Raw genomic sequence first — 22,261 nt, 5'->3', positions numbered from 1 at the left:
AAGCCAACAGATTTCTGGTACTTTGCATCAGCACTCCCTTTAGCTGAGTAATACACCGGCCAAGAATTCTTTAGCTGGAAAAGTTGTCCTTTAAATATGAAGATGAGTTTAAAATATTCACAAAGAAACATAAATTAAGAGAGTTTGTAAAAAAGAATCCTCTCCAGAAATTATTAAAGGGAACCTTACAGCCCAAAAGAAAAAGCCAGGAGAAACAGACTTGGAGGAGAGTGTAGGAGGCAAGATTAGCAGAAAGGACAACCAAATGAGTAAAAAGACAGATGAAAATAAGATATGACATATGAAAACAACAGAATAAAAATAGTGGAAGTAAATAATGCCTTTACAGTAATATCACTGAATGAGAATGGATTAAACTTTCCAGAATGGATTAAAAAAAAACCTAAAAACATGAGCCATCATATGCTGCTTCCAAGAGACTCACCTTAGATTCAGGGACACAAACCAGCAGAAAGTGAAAGTTAGAAAAAGATACTCCATGCAAACAGTGACCAAAAAAGATCAGGGGTAGCTATACTAATACTGGACAAAACAGATTTTAAATGCAAAAAAGTTATAAGAGATACAGAAGGGACAATCTACCAGAAAGAAATAAAAGTCATAAATATCTATGTCCTAACCAGGGTGGTAAAAAATACATGAGGAAAACTGACAAAACTGACAGGAGAAATAGACATCTCTACAATAATAGTTGGAGACTTTGACACACCAATAAAAAGGATAATTCACCAGGAAGGAGGAACAGTTATAAATATCTAGGGAACACAGCATCCATGTGGAATCTAAGCCCCCTCTTGATATAGATGTGGAGTGGACACAACCATTCTAAGGTCAACAGGATGGAGGAATAGGTATGGATTAGAGTAGACTTACTGATATTCTATTCATGAACCACTGTGATTAGTAATTGAAGAAAATGTGGCATTGGTGTGGAGAAGGTGGCCATGGTGGCTGCTGGGGGTAGGGAGTGGGAGGAAGAGATGTGATGTGGGGGCATTTTCGGGGGTTGGAGCTGTCCTGGGTGGTGCTGCAGGGAGAGTTACCAGACATTGCATATCCTCCCATGGCCCACTGGGTGGACTGTGGGAGAGTGTGGGCTATGGTGTGGACCATTGACCATGAGGTGCAGCAGTGCTCAGAGATGTATTCACCAAGCGCAATGAATGTCTCATGATGATGGAGGAGATTGTTGTTACGGGGGGAGGTGTAGGGTGAGGGGGGGTGGGAGGTATATGGGGACTTCATATTTTTTTAATGTAACATTAAAAAAATAAAGACAAAAATAAAAGAATATCTAGGGAACAGATACAGCTTAAGTGGATGAGCACCTGCTTCCCACATACAAGGTCCCAGGTTCGTTTCCCAGTATCTCGTAAAAACAAGAAATAAAGAAACAAAAAAAACCCAACTTTCATTGGGGAGCAGATATAGCTTAGTGGTTGAGTACCTGCTTCCCATGTAGGAGGTCCTGGGTTCAATCCCTGGTACCTCTAAAAAAAAACCCAAAAAAACAAAAAAACAAAACAAAAAAACACACAAAAACTATGCATCTCCTCGGGATGCCCCAAAATATATGAGGCAGACTCTGACAAAATTGAAAGGAGAAACAGATTTCTCTACAATAATAGTTGGAGACTTCAACATCCCACTTACATCAATAGACAGAACAACCAGACAGAAGATCAGCAAGGAAATAGAGAACTTGAACAATATGATAAATGAGTTGGATCTGAAAGGCATATACAGAACATAGCACCCCAAATCAGCAGGTTATACATTTTTCTTGTGGATCTTTCCTTAGGAGAGACCACATGTTGGGCCACAAAATAGCTCTCAAGAAATTTAAGAAGACTGAAATTATGCAAAGTATCTTCTTAGATCATAATGGAATGAAACTGGAAACCAATAATAAATGGGAAAGGGGAAAATTCATAAATATGTGGAGGCTAAAAAACACATTCCTAAATGATCAGTGGGTCAAAGAAGAAATTGTAAGAGAAATTAGTAAATATATTGAGACAAATGAAAATGAGAGCACAGCTTATCAAAACTTATGGGATACAATGAAGACAATGTTGAGAAGAAAATTTATAGCCTTAAATGCCAATACTAAAAAAGAAGAGCTAAAATTAAAGAACTAATTGAAGTGGAGAAACTAGAAAAAGAACAGCAAACCAATACTAAAGCAAATAGAAGTAACAAAGATTAGAGCAGAAATAAATGAAATTTAGAACAACAACAAAAACAACAATAGAAAATCAACAAACCCAAAAGCCGGTGCTTTGAGAAGATCCATAAAATTGACAAACCCTTAGCTGGACTAACAAAGAAAAAAACCAGAAAGATGCAAATAAATAAAATCAGGAATGAGAGGTGGGGACATTATGACTGACACCACAGAAATAAAATGGATTATAAGAAGATATTATGAGAAACTATATGCCAACAAATTAGATAATCTAGATGAAATGGACAAAATTCTAGAAATGCACAAACATCTGTTTATGCATGTTCATGTATGAACGATATACTTCAATAAAGTGTTAAAAAAAAAGAAACAAGAAAACCCAGTGTGATACTAGCACAAGGAGACATACAGATCAATAGAATAGAACTGAGAGCTCAGATATAAACCCACATCTATGTCCAAGTGATTTTTTTGTGTGTGATTATTTCTATGGTGATTTTATTTTTTAATATATTTTTCAATGAAGTATATCATTCATACAGGAATATACACAATAAGTGTTTAGTGAAAGTTGTGAACTTACAAAATAAACATGCATAACAACATCATACAGGGGTTCCATACATCACCCTTCCACCACCACCTTGCATTGTTGTGAAACATTTGTTATAAACTATGCAAGAGCATCGTCAAAATATTACTACTAAATATACTCCATATCTTACATTTGGTGTATTTCCCCCTCAACCCATACTATTATTTTTTAAAATACAATTTTATTACACAGGTTGGGAACCTAACAAAACTATCATGCACATGTGTAGAATTCTCACACAACATCCCTTCACCAACACACCACACTGTGGTGGAATATTTGTTACACAGTATGAGATAATATCATCAGACTATTATCACCAATCATGGGTCACAGTGTACATTTTATGCCCAACTGATTTTTAACAAGTGTGTCAAGTCCATAATGGGGAAAAATACTCTATTAAACAAATGGGAAAACTAGATATTCTCATGCAAAAGAATGAAAATGGACCTCTGTCTCATACCATATACAAAAATTAACTCAAAATGGATCAAAGACCTAAATAGAAACACTAAAACTATATTTAAGAGGAAAACAGGTATATCTTCAAAACCTTGTTTTAGGCAAAGGATTCTTAGACTTTGCACTAAAAGCTTGAGCAACAAAAGTAAAAAAGAAATACATTGGACTTCATCAAAATTAAAAACTTGTGCATCAAAGATCAGTAACAAGAAAATGAAAAGAAAACCCACAGAATGTATTTAACTATTTGGATGCTCAATGCCATTAGCCATTAGGAAAATGTAAATCAAATACATGAGATACCACTGCATACTCACTAGGACGGCTATTATTAACAAAATAGAAATTAAATTTGGTAAAGATGGAGAAAAACAGAAACATGCTTTCACTGCTGGTGGGAATGTAAAACAGTGCAGAGACTGTACAGTTTGGCAGTGTCTTGGAAAGTTAAATAGAGAATTACCATATGACCCAGTAACCCCACTTATGAATATATACTCCAAAGAATTGAAAGCAAGGACTTGGACATATATCTGTACATCAATGTTTATAGCAGTATTATTCACAATAGCCAAAAGGTTGAAGCAATCCAAGGGTCCATCAGTGGATGAAGAGACAAACAAACGTTATCTATAACAAACAACGGAAACCACCCCCCAAACAAAACAAAACAAACAATGGATATTATTCAGCCCTAAAAAGGAATGAAGTTTTGATACATGCTACAACATGGATGAACCTTGACAACATCATGGTGAGTGAAATAAGCGAGGTAGAAAAGGACAGATATTTTAAGATCTCACTTACATGAAATATCTATAATTTATATAAATTTGTATAATACAGAAATTCATAGAGACAGAAAGGAGATTATGGAATACTGGAGGTGGGGCTGGAGATGTGGAATGGAGAGTTAATGCTTAATGGGTATAGAGTTTCTGTTTGTGGTAATGAAAAAGTTTCAGTAATGGATAGTGGTGATGGTAGCATAACACTGTAAAAGTAATTAAATCATTGAACTGTATACTTACAAGTTGTTAAAATGGGGAAATTATTTATTATATATAGTTGTTACCACAGTAAACACATATTTAAAAAAAAAGCTTATTTGTCCGGGAAACTATCCTGAAATAATTTTCTATGCCAACATATGTGTGTCTCTCTAGCAAGTTCTTTTTTATTTATAGCCTTTCCTATCAGACATCTGACTAGCAGGCCAGGGGCAAAACATGAGCTTTTGCTCTTCTCAAACTCTGACATCTACAAATAGTTTGGCTCATAATGTGTTTAATACATAGTGGAATGAATGATTCACAATTAGACTCCAAAAGGTTTTATTTCTTTTGACTCCATTGTGGCACTTTTAAATAATGCTAAATCCTATAGTTTTCACATGGTGGAAGCTTAATTATGCATTGTAAGACAACTATAGTTGAAGGATATAAAACATCTTAGTTAAAATTTTCTTTCTTAGTTAAAATTTTCTTCCTTGAGGACCAAAGAGGAGTAAAATAGTCACATCTCAGCATTCCACCCTTCAATTTAAAACAAACTTACCAGCAGAATCTTCCCATAGTCTCTCAATACAGACTATATGTGGTTGTAGATTGGTCTCTGCAGGTTCCACGTAGACATAATCTCCAACATGGTACATACTATTCTTAAAGCTGCAGTCCTGGCTATATGTGCGATGTAAGCCTGAGAGGCCTGTAGCACCCGAGGAATCTTCACTCTTTTCAGCTTCTTAGGTTAAAAAAAGAAAAAGAAAAGGTGGTCATTATAAGGATGCTGTTATCATATGATCCAAACAACATATACTAGTAGCACATTTAATTCTTTTTTTAGACATTCAAAGGAAAGATTCAGGAAAAATTGTATGATTTCCACATTCCTAATTGCACCTATCTAAAACTGCATTTTTGAATTATAACCAAATGCCACCTATATAAACAAATATAAAAACAAAGAATCTATAGAATAAAACCAATCATCTTAGTAACATGTGCTCAATATAGTCATTTGGATAATTCAGAAAGGCATGAAGAAATAAGTAACCTATAGGTAACCTCTGATGTACTTCCCTTCCACCTTCTTAAAAAATTTTTTTAAAGATTTATTTTTTTATTTCTCTCCCTCCCCCCTCCCCAGTTGTCTGCTCTCTGTGTCCATTCACTGTGTGTTCTTCTGTGACCGCTTCTATCCTTATCAGTGGCACCGGGAATCTGTGTTTCTTTTTGTTGCATCATCTTGTTGTGTCAACTCTCCGTGTGTGCGGCGCCATTCTTGGGCAGGCTGCACTTTCTTTTGCACTGGGCGGCTCTCCTTACAGGGCGCACTCCTTGCACATGGGGCTCCCCTATGCGGGGGACACCCCTGCATGGCACGGCACTCCTTGAGCGCATCAGTACTGCACATGGGCCAGCTCCATACGGGTCAAGAAGGCCCGGGGTTTGAACCGCAGACCTCCCATGTGGTAGGCAGAAGCCCTATCCACTGGGGTAACTCCACTTCCCCTCTTTCATCTTAATGCTTCTGAAATTGTTTTTTTCCCTAACAGTTCTTTTTTTTTTTTTTTGAAGTTATAGTTATGTATTTTTTTTATTCTGCACAATTATTTATTAAAGTTTTATTGCAATATAGTCACATAACATATGACCTATCCAAAGTGCATAATCAATGGCTTTTATAATATCACATTGTTGTATATATATCATTTCAAAAATTTTAGAACAATTTCACTACTCGAAAAAGAAAGACTCCACATTTAAATTGAAATGTACCTAACAGTTCTTAAATTGATATGTCACCATCTTTATCCAATCTTTGATTAATCCCTTAGGATAATTTTCCATAAGTGGAACTGCTGGGAACAATCCTTTCATTTTTTTAATTTTAATTTACTTTTCAGCTCTTTTTAAACAATTATTTTAAATGTTTTAAAAATGTATATTCCAAACCACCCTCCAAAAGGCATCTGAGTACAAGGGGGTCTGTTTTTCCATTCTCTAACACTGCCATCATAATTATTTTAAAGTTTTGATAATTTTGGTGAAAAATGTTATCTAGTTAGTTGACTAACTGAGTCAATCCCTATGACATACATGGCAGACTCAACAAGGTTCCAGGGAAGTTTATACCAACAGAAACCAAATGGACTAGAAAGGACAGAAGTCCTAAATTTCTAGAGGAAGGAAATAGGCTAATAAAATTACTCAGCTACAAGTATGTGCTACCTTTCATGAACAAAGATGATTTAGAGGGCAGTATTGAGCCCCACAGGAGAAGTTTCAGGCCTTGAAAGCCAATGGAGTTTGCCTGATTGGATTTCAAAACTGCTTAGAACTAGTGACTTTTCTTTTTTCTTCCTTCCATTTCTTCCTTTTTGGACAGGAATGTCTATAACTGTTACCCTAGCCTCTCTCACCACTGTATTTTAGGAGCAGAGAACTTGTTTCTTTAGTTTCACGGGACTACAGCAGGAGAGGAATTGTGACACAGGCTGGATTATAATTACAGTTTACCCATACCTAATTTAGATACTTAGATGATGAAATTTGGGACTTTTGAACTGATTAAATTTAGATGAGATTGTGGTACCTGGTTAAGGGAGGTGCTGTAACAGATACCTAAAAATGTGGAAGTGGCTTTGGAATTGGGCAGTGAACAGAGACTGAATGATTTTTGAGGAGCACATTAAGAAAAAGCCCGGATTGTCTTGAACAGATTGCTAGTAGAAAAATGGACCTAGCTGAGAGCTCAAAAGGAAACAAGGAACTTATTATTGGAAACTGGAGGAGAGGGGATCCTTGTTACATAGTGACAGAAAGCTCAGTGAAATTCTCTCCTGCAGCATGTTGAAAGCAAAACTTGTAAATGGTGATACTGGATATTTAGATGAGATTTCCAAGCAAAGCACACTGAAGTTGTGGTCTGGTTTCTCCTTGTTGCTTATAGTAAAGAAACCGCTTACAAAAGACTGAATTATTAATTCAACTCCAAACTCTCTGAAGAACTCTCCTCCTGACATGTTCAAACAATCCATCAATTTTGTTTATCTATAGGAGATATACATTCATGAGCTGACTTCCTGTTCTAATCTGAACTGGTTGCCCTATATGCTTGGTATTTGGCTGTCACTCTAGGATTTCTCTTTACAGTCACTCTGATGATTCTTTTTTTTTTTTTTAATTTCTCTCCCCTTCCCCCCTGTTGTCTGCTCTCTATGTCCACAAGCTGTGTGTTCTTCTGTGTTCACTTGCACTTGCATTCTTGTCATGTGACACCAGGAAACTGTGTGTCACTTTTTTTGTTGTGTCATATTGCCGCATCAGCCCTGTGTGCGTGTGGTGCCACTTCTGGGCAGGCTGCGCTTTTTTCACGTGGGCAGCTCTCCCTGCAGGGCGCACTCCTTGTGCATGGGGCACCCCTACAAGGGGGACACCCCTGTGTGGCAGGGCACTCCTTGAGCGCATTGGCACTGTGCGTGGGCCAGCTCCACACAGGTCAGGAGGCCCTGAGGATCGAACTCTGGACCCTCCATATGGTAGGCGGATGCTCTATCAATTGAGCCACAACCGCTTTCCTGATGATTCTTTCTTTTGCTATGGAACCTCTATTTGCTTCATCCAATATCTTCCTTTCTTTTTCTTTACTAGTTCTACCCTTTAATAGCGCTTTAAGAAAGATGTGTGAGAAATAACTTTTTGATGTCCTGCATGTCTGAAAAGTCTTTATTCCATTTTTGTACTTGACAGTTTGACTGAACTCTAAGTTGACAGGAATTTCCCCTTTAGAATTCTGTGTGTTACTCCATTATCTTCTAGCTTCAAAATGTTTGTTTTAACTTTTTATTTTGAAATACTTTCGAACTTACAGGACAGTTACAAAAATAATACAAACCTCATACAGAGAACTCCAACACCCTCCCCTCATACCCCAGACACCCAGAACTACCAATTTAACACACCACCACATTTGCTGTATCCTTTTTTTTCCAGGAGGTATCAGGAATTGAACCCAGGACCTCCCACACAGGAAGTAGGTGCTCAACCACTGAGCTATATCCACTCTTCTACTGTATCATTTTATCTATCCATCCATCCATCTATCAAGACAGCTATCCATCTGTCCATCCATTTGTCTGTTTGTGCATCTATCTATCCACTGATCAATCTATTTTCTGAACACTTAAGTGCAGGATATATACATCATGCTCCTTGAACATCCAACACTGCCATGTACATTTCTGAAGAACAAGGATATTAACCTATACTTTACTTTTTAGATCCCTTCCCAGATCACATATTGCATTTATCATTGTTATTCTTTTTTAAAGTTTTATTTTATTTCTCCCCATCCCCTTGTTGTTTGCACTTTCTGTGTCTATTTGTTGTGTGCTCATCTTCCTTTGTAGAAGGCACTGGGAACTGAACCTGGGACCTCCTATGTGGGAGGGAGGTGCCTAATCTCTGTGCCACCTCTGCTCCCTGCTTTGCTGTACCTCTCATTATGCTTTCCTCCTTGTGTCTCTTATTGAGTCACCTTGTTGCATCAGCTTGCTGTCTTGTTTTTCTTCTTTAGGAGGCACTGGGAACCAAACCTGGGACATCCCAAGTGGCAGGCAGGTGCTCAATCACTTGAGCCACATCTACTTCCCTTGTTGTCTCTTTGATTACTCTTTAATTTTTTTTTAAATTGTGTAAACATATATACAACATAAACTTTCCCATCTCAACTACTCCCAAGCACACCATTCAATGGGATAAATCACATTCACAATGTTGTGGGTACCCTCACTATCTTACACTACCCAAATTTTCCCATTTCCCCAAACAGAAACTTTACACCCATTGGCATTAACTTTCTGTTCCCCATACCCTCCACCCTGGCAACCTGTACTCTTAATTTCTGAATGTATGATCTTGCATATTCTCCAATATTTTCTTTGCCATCACCATGGGGCTTAAATGCACATTATAAATCCATAACTATTTTTTTTTTTTAAGATTTTTAAATTTCTCTCCCCTTCCCCCAACTGTCTGCTCTGTGTCTGCTTGCATTATCAGGCGGCACAGGAAACTGTGTCTTTTTGTTGTGTCAACTGCTGCGTCAGCTCTCTGTGTGTGTGGTGCCACTCCTGGGTGGACTGCGCTTTGTTCACGTGGCAGGGCACTCCTTGCGTGCAGCAGCACTGTGCGTGGGCCAGCTCACCACACAGCTCAGAAGGCCCTGGGGACTGAACCCTGGACCCTCCATATGGTAGGCAGACGCTCTATCAGTTGAGCCATGTCTGCTTCCCTCTTTCTTGTTCTGATACCAACTTAACTTCAAATAGTATACACTATGTTTCTATACCTTTCACCTTTATGAAGTTGTCACAATTATGCATTTATATACTATGAGTCTGAAACCACTGATTTATCATTAAATTTGATTCATTTGCATTTTAGATCCAGGAGGAAGAAAAAAGTGGCATTATAAACCAAAAATGCAATAATACTGGCATTTATATTTACCATGTGATTACCCTTACCTGAGATCGTTATTCTTCACGTGGCTTCAATCTATTTGTCCTTTCCTTTCAATCTGCAGAACTCTCCTTTAGCATCTGTTATAAGACTGGTCTAGCTTCCTCAGCTTTTTTTTTTTTTTCCTGTTTTGTTTTTTAAAAGATTTATTTCATTTATTTCTCTCCCCTTCCTTCCCCCCACCCGCCTTGTGCTCTCTGTGTCCATTCGCTGCGTGTTCTTCTCTATCTGCTAGCATTATCTGGCGGCACTGGGAAACTGCATCTCTTTTTTGTTGTGTCATCTTGATGCATCAGCTCGCCATGTGTGCTGTGCCACTTGTGGGCGGGCTGTGCTTTTTTTCACAAGGGGAAGCTCTCCTTGTGGGGCGCACTCCTTGTGCATGGGGCACCCCTACACGGAGGTGCCCCTGTGTGGCTTGGCACTCCTTGCATGTGGCAGCACTGCGCATGGGCCAGCTTACAACATGGGTCAGGAGGCCCTGGGGATTGAACCCTGGACCCTCCATATGGTAGAAGAGCACTCTATCGGTTGAGCCATGTCCACTTCACCTTCCTCAGCTTTTGTATATCTAGAAATGTCTTAATCTCATTTTCAGTTTTGAAAGACGGTTTTGCCTTATACAGAATTCTTGGTTAATGATGCTTTGCTTTCAGCATTTTAAATGTCATCCCATCGCATTTGTGCTTCCATGATTTCTGATGATGAACTGGCAGGTATCTTATTGGGGTTCCCATGTGTGTGATGTATTGCTTTCCTCCTGCAACTTTAAAAATTTTCTTTCTCTTTGGCAACAACTTGTTTATAATATGACATGGGTAGATCTATTTGGGTTTATCCTGTTTGGTGTTCACTGAGCATCTTGGATGTGTATATTCATGTCTTTTGTTTAACTAGGGAGTTTTTAGCCATTATTTCTTTAAATATTCTCTTTTCCTCCTTCTGGGACGCTCACTGTGTGTATACTGGTATGCCTGACGGTGTCCCATAGGTTCCTCAAGCTGTGTTCACTTTTTTTATTCTTCTCCTCAGACTAGATGATTTCATTTCTTATCCTGAAGATCACAAATGATAAGTGATGATAAGATGATGATAAGAACTTCACTTGAAGTTTTTCTCTCTGCTCGAATCTGCTGTTTAAACCCTCTAGGGAATTTCTGTTAGTGTGGTCTTCAGCCCTTTGTGGTACTTCTTCATAATTTCCTTCTATTAATATTCTCTTTGTATTCACCTACCAATTTCCTGATTTCCTTTAGTTCTTTGTCCATGTTTTCCTTTACCTCTTTAAGCATATTTAGGACCATGTTTTAGAAGTCTTTGTTATGTTCTTAGGTTGGTCCTCCTCACTGATGGTTTCCAATGCTTTAATCTTCTCTTATGCCTGGGTCAGTACCTCCTTTTTCTTTGTATGTTTTGTGATCTTTTATTGAAACCTGGACATTTTGATATTTTAATTTGTTATCACTGGAATTTTAACTCTGAGGCATCAGTTCCTTAAAATTGTATCCAGCTGGTGTTATAACAGAGCTTTCTTTGTAATTTCTTTTATTTTTAAAATTTCTCTCCCCTTCTCCCTGCCACTCCAGTTGTCTGTTCTCTTCTTTGTCCGCTTCTGTTGTTGTCAGCAGCATGGGAATCTGTGTTTCTTTTTGTTGTGTCACCTTGCTGCCTCAGCTCTCTGTGTGTGAGGCGCAATTCTTGGGCAGGCTGCACTTTTTTCGCACTGGGTGGCTCTCCTTACGGGGTGCCCTCCTTGCGCATGGGGCTCCCCTACGCAGGGACACCCCTGCATGGCACAGCACTCCTTACATGCATCAGTGCTGTGCGTGGGCCAGATCCTCACCAGTCAAGTAGGCCCGGGGTTTGAACCGTGGACTTCCCATGTAGTAGACGGACGCCCTAACCACTGGGCCAAGTCCGCTTCCCAACAGAGTTTTCTTTGAATGCCAGTAGCTACCACCAATGAGAAAAAAGTGGGGGGCAAAAAAGCAACTTTCCCAGTCCTTGCTCTCCTTCAGGGTTTATCAATACAGTCAATTTAGAGAAGAACTGTGAACCTCAGCCACACCTCCAGATGCCTTGGTGGGAGGCAGGTTTAAAAAGTCTCAGAGACTAGCACAGTTCAAGAAAAAGGCATGGGCCTGCTCTACTCTTCATTCCTAGACATGATTTAGGTATGCTAGTCCTTGCTGTCCCATAAGGCACTGGAGATTTTGTCTGGAAGACAGCTCCAGCTGAGTGGGGCTGCGGGAGAGGGCATTAAAGGGCAGCCATGAGCCTCTGTGATGTGCTCAGACTCCTGGGTTGAAGGATACCCTGGACGTTTAAAACACCTCTCAAGACCGATCGGGATTCTTGGTGTAGATCAAATATGGCTTCACTGCTGATCCCTTAGAGCTCTTCCCAGAGGGTCCATCTGTCCCTGCTCCTTTGCAACACACGATGAAGTGAAGCTTGGGGATCATCAGACATTTCAAGGGACAAAATCAAGGGTCACAATGACAGCCTTAGGTCATTTGCTTGGGACACAAAGCTAAACTAATTATGGTGACTGCTCATTGTCATTTTTCTTAAACTAACTTAAAAAAAAAAAACAATTTAAAGAGAAGAAGAAAGGTAACAATTCCTGAACAAACATCAAGCAAGGGCTTCAGCTTCTGTGGTTTCCTAAAGCAACATCTTGACTACACCCTGGGCTGATGGTAGTGAAGGTGAGGAAATATTTGAAGGTGATTTTGCTTGTTTTCGTTCAGAGTTTTCTGATGACTGAAACGACCTCTTTAAATTGATTGGTTTGTTGATTTTATTTCTAGTAGAGTTAACGCAGGTTGTTTGTGCATTTCTAGGAATTAGTCCATTTCACCTAGGTTGTCTAATTTGTTGGCACATAGTTTTTCATAATACGTCTAATGATCGGTTTTACTTCTGTGGGATCAGCCGTTAGTTCCCCCCTTCATTTCTGATTTTATTAATTTGCATCTTCTTTTTCTTTTTCAGCCTAGCTAAGGGTTTGCCAATTTATTGATCTTCTCAAAGAACCAGCCTTAGTTTTGTTCATTTTCTCTATTGTTTTTTTGGTCTCAATTACATTTATTTCTGCTCTCATCTTTGTCATTCTTTCCTTCTGCTTGTTTTGGGAATGATTTGCTGTTCTTTTTCTAGTTTCTCAAGTTAGTTAGTTAGCTCTTTGCTTTTAGCTCTTTCTTCTTTTTAAATATAGGCATTTAGGGCTATATATTTCTCTCTCAGCACTGTCTTTGCTGTATCCCATAAGTTGTTTTTTTTTTAAAGATTTTATTTCACCCGGGCCCCTGGTTGTTTGCGCTCTCTGTATCTGTTGCATGCTCCTCTTTTTTTTTAAATGAGGCACTGGGAACCAAACCTGGGACTTCCCATGGGGGAAGGTGGGGCCAAATGGCTTGAGTCACCTCCACTCTCTGCTTGTTGTGTCTCTTTGTTGCATCATCCCGTTATGTTATCTTGTGTTAGCTCACTGTGCCAGCCTGTCACATCAGCTCATTGTCTTGCTTGTCTTCTTTAGGAGGTACCGGAAACAGAACCCAGGACCTCCCATGTGGTAGGCGAGTGCCTGAATGCTTGAGTCACATCCGCTTCCCCCCATAAGTTTAAGTTGTGCTCTCGTTTTCCTTTGTGTCAATATATTTACTTATTTCTTTTACAATTTCTTCTTTAACCCACTGATTGTTTAGGAGTGTGTTGTTTAACCTCCACACATTTGCAAAATTTCCCCTTTTCTATTACTGATTTCCAGTTTCATTCCATTATGATTTGAGAAGGTGCTTTGTATAATTTCAATCTGCTCATATTTATTAAGACCTGCATTGTGACCCAACTTGTGGTCTATTCTGGAGAAAGATACATGAACACTTGAGAAGAATGTAAAACTTGCTGATTTGGGATGCAACGGTCTGTATGTGCGTTATATAACTCCTTTACTGTCTTGTTCAAGTTCTGTTTCCTTGTTGAACTTTTGTCTAGTGGCTCGGTCTAATGATGTGAATGGGGTATTAAAGACTCCAACTATTATTGTAGAGATGTCTATTTCTCCCTTCAGTTTTGCCAGAGTTCATCTCATGTATTTTGGGGTACCCTGGCTAGGTGCATAGATATTTATGACTGTTACATCTTCCTGATGGATTGTCTCTTTTATTAACATATAATGGCCTTCTGTATCTTATAACTTTTTTACATGTAAAATCTGTTTTGTCTGATATTTGTAGAGCTACCCCTGCTCTTTTTCAGTCACTGTTTGCATGGAATATCTTTTCCAACCTTTCACTTTCAGCTTGTTTGTATCCCTGAGTCTAAGGTGAGTCTTGTGTAGGTAGCATATAGATGGCTCACGTTTTGTTTTGTTTTGTTTTTTAATCCATTCTGGCAGCCTATATATTTTTTAAGATTTATTTTATTTATTTCTCCCTCCCCCCCCAACCCTTGTTTACACTTGCTGTGTGCTGTGTCTTTTTATTTTTTGGAGGCACCAAGAACTGAACCTGGGACTTCCAATGTGGGAGGGAGGTGCCTAATCACTTGAGCTACTTCTGTTCCCTGCTTTGTTGTGTCTCTCATTATGTTTTTTCATCTTGTACCTCTTGTTGCTTCATCTTATTGCATCAGCTTGCCATGCTTGCCCATGGCGCCAGCTGTTTTACTTGTTTTTTTTAGCAGACCCTGGGAACCTCTGTTCCCTGCTTTGTTGTATCTCTCATTATGTTTTTCTTCTTGTGTCTCCTATTGTGTCATTTTGCTTGTGTAAGCTTGCTGTGCCTGCCCATCACGCCAGCTTGCTGTCTTCTTTAGGAGACACCAGGAACTGAACCACGGACCTCCCATATGGTAGGCAGGAGCTCAGTCCCCAGAGCCACATCCACTTCTCAGTCTATATCTTTTGATTGAGGAGTTTAATGCATCCACATTCAGTGATATTACTGTAAATGCATTATTTACTTCTACCATTTTATTCTTTTTTTTTTTTTTAAAGATTTATTTATTTATTTTAATTTCCCCCCCTCCCCTGGTTGTCTGTTTTCGGTGTCTATTTGCTGCGTCTTGTTTCTTTGTCCGCTTCTGTTGTCATCAGCGGCACGGGAAGTGTGGGCGGCGCCATTCCTGGGCAGGCTGCACTTTCTTTCGCGCTGGGCAGCTCTCCTCACGGGCGCACTCCTTGCGTGTGGGGCTCCCCACGCAGGGGACACTCTTGCGTGGCACGGCACTCCTTGCGCGCATCAGCACTGCGCATGGGCCAGCTCCACACGGGTCAAGGAGGCCCGGGGTTTGAACCGCGGACCTCCCATATGGTAGACGGACGCCCTAACCACTGGGCCAAAGTCCGTTTCCCTACCATTTTATTCTTTGGTTTTCATATGTCATATCCTATTTTTATTTGTCTTTTTAATAATTTGGTTATCCTTTCTCCTAATCTTGCCTTCTACACTTTCCTCCAAGTCTCTTTCTCCCAGCTTTTTCTTTTGGGCTGTTAAGGCTCTGTACTAGCCTACTAAAAGGGTGTGATGTAAAGTAGAGGAAATGTTTTGGCTTTTATAAAGAGTATTTATTGAGCGTAAAAGCTTACAGTTACAAGGCTGTAAAGAGTCCAACTCAAGTTTGTTTTCTCACCCAAGTCAGTTGCCACGTATTGAAGCAAGACGGTCAATGATATCTGTGAGGGTTCAGCCTTCCCTTTGGACTTCCTTTCTCTCAGCTGCAAGTTGGTAAAGGGCTTGTCTCTCAGGGTTTCCTAGATCAGTCTTGGCTCTCTTCCCAAAGTTATCTGAATAAATGGCTCATCTCTCTTCCCGTGTGTCTTCCTGAATGAGTGTCTATTTATATCAACCCGCCAAGGGAGCAAGGATCAAACCTGAGTTATACCTTATGATATAGCCCAATCAGAAGACTGAAATTGATTTTATCAAGTAAACTTAATCAAAGGCCCTTCACTGAATTTAATATAAAGGCTATCACACCCAGAGGAAAAGATTAGTTTACAACATCATCTGTCTCTTTTTGAGATTTATAAAATAATCTCAAACTGCCACAGAGTCCCTTTACTACTTTCTGCAAAATAGGATTCTTCTTTATGAACTCTCTAAGTTTCTATTTACTTGTGAATATTTTAACTCATCTTCATAACTGAAGGACAATTTTGCCAGATAAAGAACTCTTGGTTGGGAACATAGCAGGACTCCCCAGGATGGGAGTCTAACACCTTCCCACTCATTAAGTGGGTCTCCACCAACTGATACAACCCACTATGACGAGATGAACACTCACACACTCCCCAGAGGCCTGCCTCAGGTGAAACCTGTCCCGCATGTCCTCCATATCCAACACCCTAAACCAGTAACCCTCCCCTGCCATAGTGGCCAAAAGAACATTCCCAATGTTGTAGTTTCAACCACATACCCACAAATCCCCAGAGTTCACCTGCTCCCTCCCACACCCCTCCCTGAAGTTCCATGAACAGTGCAACTCACCCTCCTCACCCTACCCCCCTTAGAAACCAGCACTGCCCAACCCAATAGCATCCCTGCATCACTGTCATGCCTATCCACTGCACAACTACCCCCTTCCACCAGAATAGTCAGGATTGGGAAATGAATGAGGAACTAGGGTAGACTTACTGGCATTCTACTGCAGACTTATTGTGAATTCTAGCAATGGAAAAACTTATATCATTGGTGTGGAGGCAGTGGCCACCGGAGGTTCTGAGGGGAGAGAGAGGGAAAAACAGGTATAATATGGGGGCATTTTTGGGACTTGGGAATCGTACTAAATGACATTGCAATGAAGATACAGGCCATCATATATCTTGCCATAACTTACAAAATTGTACGGGAGAGTGTAAACTACAATCCACGCTTCATTGTAATGCTCCAAAGTGTGTTCATCAATTGTAACAAATGGACCACACTAATGAAGGATGTTGTTAATGTGGGAAAATGTGGGAAGGGTAGGGAGCAGAGCATATGGGATTCCACTATATTTTTAATGTAATATTTATATTATCTAAGTATCTTCTCTAAAAAATTAAAAAGCATATTTAAAAAAAAAGAATTCTTGGTTGGCAATTTTTCTCTTTCAGTATCCTAATTGTAGCATACCACTGTCTTCTTGCCTCCATGGTTTCTGATGAGAAATCTGCACTAAGTCTTAATGGGCATACCTTGTATGTCGTTTGCTTCTCCCTTGCTACTCACAGAATCTTCTCTTTATCTTTGACATTCTGAGAAGTATGTGTCTTGGGAGTAAGGTCTAACTGGATTTATTCTGATTGGAGTATACTATGTTTCTTGGACATGTAAATTCATTTCTTTCATGAGAGTTAGGAAATTTTCAGCCATTATTTTTTCACATATACTTTCTGCCCCTTTTCCCTTCTCTTCTCCCTCTGAACTCCCATGCCATGTACATTGTTATGCTTTGCGATATCATTCAACTCCCTGAGCCCCTGCTCAATTTTCCCCATTCTTTTCTCTCTGTTCTTATCTCTCTTCAACTTTAGCAGTTCTGTCTTTTGTATCACTTATTCTTTCCTCTATCATTTTGAGTTTGCTCTTGTATGCTTCTAATGTGTGGTGTATTTTTTGGGGGGTACCAGGGGCTGGTGACTGAACCTGGGACCTCGTATGTGGGAAGCTGGCGGTCAACCAACCACTGAGCCACACTGGCTTCCCTGAGTTGGTTTTGTGTTTTTCTTTTCTTTTCAGGAGGCACTAGGAACTGAATCAAAAACCTCCCATGTGGGAGGTGGGAGCTCAACTACTTGAGTCACATCTGCTCCTCTGTTTTTTATTTCAGCTATGTCTTTCATTCCCATGATCTCTTATTTTTCCATTCAGTTTTTAAAATTACTCTTTGTACTCACTCACTGACTTCTTGATGTCCTTTATTTCTTTAGTCATAATATCTTTCTTTTTTTTAAAGACTTATTTGCCCTCCCCCACATTTTGTCTGCACTCACTACCTGCTTGTCTTCTTTCTTAGGAGGCATCAGGAACCAAACCTGGGGCCTTGCATGTGAAGGGAGGTGCCCAGTCACTGGAACCACCTCTGCTTCCTGCCCGCTGGATCTCTCATTGTGTTTCCTCACTGCGTCTCTTGGTTGTGTCATCTCATTGTGTGACCTTGTTGCATCAGCTCACCATGCCAGCTCACTGTCTTCCTTGTCTTCTCCAGGAGGCACCAAAAAACGAACCAAGGACCATCCATGTAGTAGGCAGGAGCTCAGCTGCTTGAGACACATCTGCTTCCTAAGCCATAATGTCTTTCAACTCATTAATTTGATTTTGGAAATTTGTATGACTCTCGTTGATTAGTTGTTTCAAATCCTGTTTGTCATCTGGGACTTTTCTATATTACTTTGCTTGAGCCATTTTCTTCCATTTTCTTACTATAGCTTGTAATTTTTTGCTAATGTCTAGGCATTTAAGGTGAGTTTACACAGTTGCTCCATTTCTCTCTCTTGGGTAGGGATTTAGTAGACTAGAAGGAGGTTGTGTTACTATTGTTCTTAGATTCTTGGTTTAACCTGTTCTAAGTCTTTAGGATTGTCCCTGATGGTTGCTCAAATCTGGGTCGTGGACCTAATAATGGCCTGCTTCCAAGGGCCTTGGGGAGGGAGGCTGTAAAGGCCTTAAAAAGCCCCTCATTTAGTTTCAAATTTCCTCAAATGCACTTCCTTAATCGGTCAGAAGTTGGCACTCTTAGGAAGCCCTCTTTGGTAAAAGTCTGGTTGGAGTATGTTTCCTGAAACACCAATTGCAACACGGTGACAGAGGCTCCTGCCTTGAGGCTATTCATAGCCTCAGAATTCAAACTTTGTCATAACTTGTTCTCCAACTTCTGCTGGCAGCCCCCTTCCTTTTCCCAGGTTGGAAATAACTCCATTCCCCTCTGCGTCCTCAACAACCAGTCCTGATCAGGAGGGAGGGTAACTCAGAGGGTTGGATGGCTTTAGTCCATGCAGGCTCCTGGGGCAAACAATGGTGTGGCCTCACCTGGCCTGGAAGGGCTCATGGGACACAGCAGACCAAATTTGTTGGTCAAAAGCTAAATCAGCCTGACATTGCATCCCTCTCTCTCCTGTTTCCTGGGAAGATGGATCCCTAAATCCCCCCCTTTCTGTAGCCATTGCCCCAAGGTCAGAGAATTCAAAACTGTCTGCTCGTAGGATGGGAGAAGGGTGCCGGCAGGAGTAGCTGCAGCTTCTGCTCACAGTCTTTCCATCAGGATTCTTTTCCTGGGAAGCGATGTGGCTCAAACGATCGGGCCCTTGCCTACCACATGGAAAGTCCATGGTTTAGTTCTTGGTGCCTCCTAAAGAAGATAGCGAGCTGGCATAATGGGCAGGCATGGAAAGCTGACACAACAAGATGACACAAGAGACAAAACAAAGCAGGGAGCAGAGGTTCCCGGTGCCTCTTAAAAAGGACAAGCAGGACAGCAAGCTGGCACAACAGGCAGGAACAGTGAGCTGATGCGACAAGACAGATGAGGAAAAAAAGGAGAGAGACAACAAAGCAGGGAACAGAGGTGGCTTAAGTGATTAGGTGACTCCCTCCCACATCAGAGGTCCTGGGTTCAGTTCTCAGTGCCTCCTAAACAAATAAAAGATGAAGAACAGATAGAGCAAGTGCAAACAATGAGGGGGTGGGAAGAAATAAAATAAAATAAATCTTAAAAAAAAAAGATTCTTTTCCCGGGTCCCTCCTTCTTTTAGATGGCATCCAGCCTCCCCTGGTGTCCTAAACCCTAGAATTTTTTCCCCCAGGCCATTTCTGCCTGTCCTCTGTTTTTCTAAAGCAAGTCTCATGTCTCTCTAATGTGCCATCTTCCCGGAAGTCCTCTGCGTATTACCTTTATATACATTTATAAATAGTGCATCTTCCCCATGTATTGACCATTTTTTCCCCTAGTACTACTTCTCTTAATGTCCATTTGTCTGATATTAAAAAAAGTCACTCCAGCTCACTTATGGTTACTGTTTGTATGGTATAATATTACCCGTCCTTCTCCTTTCACTCTACTTGTGTCACTACATCTAAAATACCTGTTGTAGACACCATGTAGTTGGATCTTGCTTTTTAAATTTAGTCTGATATTCTCTGCCTTTTGACTGGAGTGTTTTATATATTCACATTTAATGTCATTATTGATATGGTTGTCTTCTATACATCATGTGTTTTTCTGTTCCTTTTTTTTTCTTTACTACCTTCTTTTGTATTAAGCAAGTATTTTTTGATATATTATTTTAAAGGATTTATTTCTCCTCCCTCTCATTGTTTGTGCTTGCCATCTGCTCTCTGTCTACTCATCTTCTTTTTTATTTTTTTTAAAGATTTATTTATCCCCATCCCTCCCTCTCCCCCTCTCCACCATTGTCTGCTCTCTCTGTCCATTCTCTGTGTGTTCTTCTGAGACTGCTTCTATCCTTACCAGCGGCACCGGGAATCTGTGTTTCTTTTTGTTGCGCCATCTTGTTCTGTCAGCTCTCCGTGTGTACGGTGCAATTCTTGGGCAGGCTGCACTTTCTTTCGCGCTGGGCAGTTCTCCTTACGGGGCACACTTCTTGCATGTAGGGCTCCCCTACGTTGGGGATACCCCTGCATGGCACAGCATACCATGCACGCATCAGCACTGAGCATGGGCCAGCTCCACACGGGTCAACGAGGCCCGGGGTTTGAACCATGGACCTCCCATCTGGTAGGCAGACACCCTATCCATTGGGCCAAGTCTGCTTCCCTCATCTTTTTTAGGAGGCACCCGAAACTAAACCCAGGAACTCCTGGGAGGGAGGTGCCCTATCACTTGAGCAACAAACACCCCCTGCTTGTTGTGTCATTTTGCCATGCCAGCCCATGTGTCAGCCCACTGTCTTGTATGTCTTCTTTAGAGGCACTGGGAACTGAACCTGGGACCTCCCATGTGGGAGGCAGGTACCCAACTGCTTGAGCCACATCCAATTCCCATTCCCCTTTTTGATGTATCATTTTAATTCCTGTCCTGATGTTTTGTTTTTTTGTGTGTGTGTTTTTTTTTTTTTTACTATTTTTTAGTGGTTGCTCTAGATATTACAATATGCACCTCAGCTTATCATGACTATGATGGACTTCAGATGGATATTCCATTAGTCACCCAAAGGGGTGCTGATTCAAAGCACCAGAAATCTATTGGCATTTATAAAGGGTATTTATTTGGGGTAAAAGCTTACAGTCACAAAGTCCTAAGAGTCTAACTCAAGGTACACATAAAAGGTACTTTCTCACCCAAAGTCATTTGCTACGTGTTGGAGCAACATGGCAGGCGATGCCTGTGAGGGTTCAGCCTTCCTTCTTCCTCTTAAGGCTCTGTGGTCCCAGCTTCTTCCAATCTCAGCTGTAGGACTAGATAAGTCTAGTCTCTCTCCCGGGGTTTGTTTCTTTCTGGGTTCAGTTGCTCAGGGCCCTGGTCTCAGCAGCTGCAAACTATCAGATAAACAGCTCATCTCTCTTAGACAGGATCCTGTCTAATGAACTGTCTTCCACTGTGTTCTCCTTCACCATGCATTTACTTCCCAGGATTCCAGCATTAAAATTTCAACTCTCTCCTCTTCCATGTCATTTTCTCTGTGAGTACTAGCCCAAAAGTGGGCTGGGACTCAACATCCTACAATGCAGCCCAACCAAAGCCCTACTCATAATTTAATCAAGTAAAAAGGAAACCTCTGAAGTTAATACAATCTAATATGCCCAGAGAAACAGACCAGTTTATAAACATAATCCAAAATCTATTTTTGGAATTCATAAGCAATGCCAAACTGCTATGGATATTGATAATTTTTGTTAAATATTGCAACTTTGCTCCAATGTAACACCACGCCTTACCTTCCTTTGTGCTATCAGTCACATACATTACACCTAAAAATGTTATAAACATACTAATATAGTTAAATATATTTAAAATTATTTAAAGAGTCTGTTTTTCAAAGAAATTAAGAAAAGTGAAGTACATTTATACTGAGTCTTTTATATTTACCCAGATAGTTACCATTTCCTCAATCCTTCCTGTGGATTTGAGTTACCATCTGGTCTAAGCTCTTCTTTAGGCTGAAGCTCTTCTTTTAGTATTACTTATAGGACAGGTCTGCTAGCAGTGAAATTTTTTTTTCTTTTTTCTTTTTTTAGCTTGGAATATCTTTATCTTGACTTTACTTTTGAAGGACAGTTTCATTAGATGCAATTCTTGGCTCACAGAATTTTTTTTTCCAGCACTTTGAATGGCACTCCACTAGATTCTAGTCTCCATTATTTCTTACAAGAAGTCAGATTGTTTCTTTGTACACAGTCTTTTTGGTGGCTTTCACGATTTTCTCCATCACTGGAGAAATGTACAAGATGTGTTTCTCTTTGAGTTTATCTTATTTGGGGTTCTGGGATCTATAGGTTAATGTTTTTCATCAAATCTGAG

The 22,261-nt window shown here is 40.2% G+C and overlaps 1 protein-coding gene across 6 annotated transcripts in view; it reads right to left on the bottom strand.

Moving 5' to 3' along the window:
• The window catches only part of PBRM1 (polybromo 1), a 196,262-nt gene that overhangs the window by 60,276 nt on the left and 113,725 nt on the right, over positions 1-22,261 (bottom strand). For 5 of the 6 annotated variants that reach the window (XM_058292596.2, XM_058292602.2, XM_058292600.2 and 2 more), the window contains one exon: positions 4,827-5,012. In XM_058292596.2, coding sequence (XP_058148579.1) covers positions 4,827-5,012 — 186 coding nt within the window. The remainder of the gene's footprint in view (positions 1-4,826; positions 5,013-22,261) is intronic. The other variant, XM_058292601.2, reaches the window with a different exon arrangement.

This window comes from Dasypus novemcinctus, unplaced genomic scaffold (genome assembly GCF_030445035.2).
Source record: "Dasypus novemcinctus isolate mDasNov1 unplaced genomic scaffold, mDasNov1.1.hap2 scaffold_157, whole genome shotgun sequence".
Classification (NCBI taxonomy): domain Eukaryota; kingdom Metazoa; phylum Chordata; class Mammalia; order Cingulata; family Dasypodidae; genus Dasypus; species Dasypus novemcinctus.
This window is presented reverse-complemented; position numbering and strand designations above follow the sequence as displayed.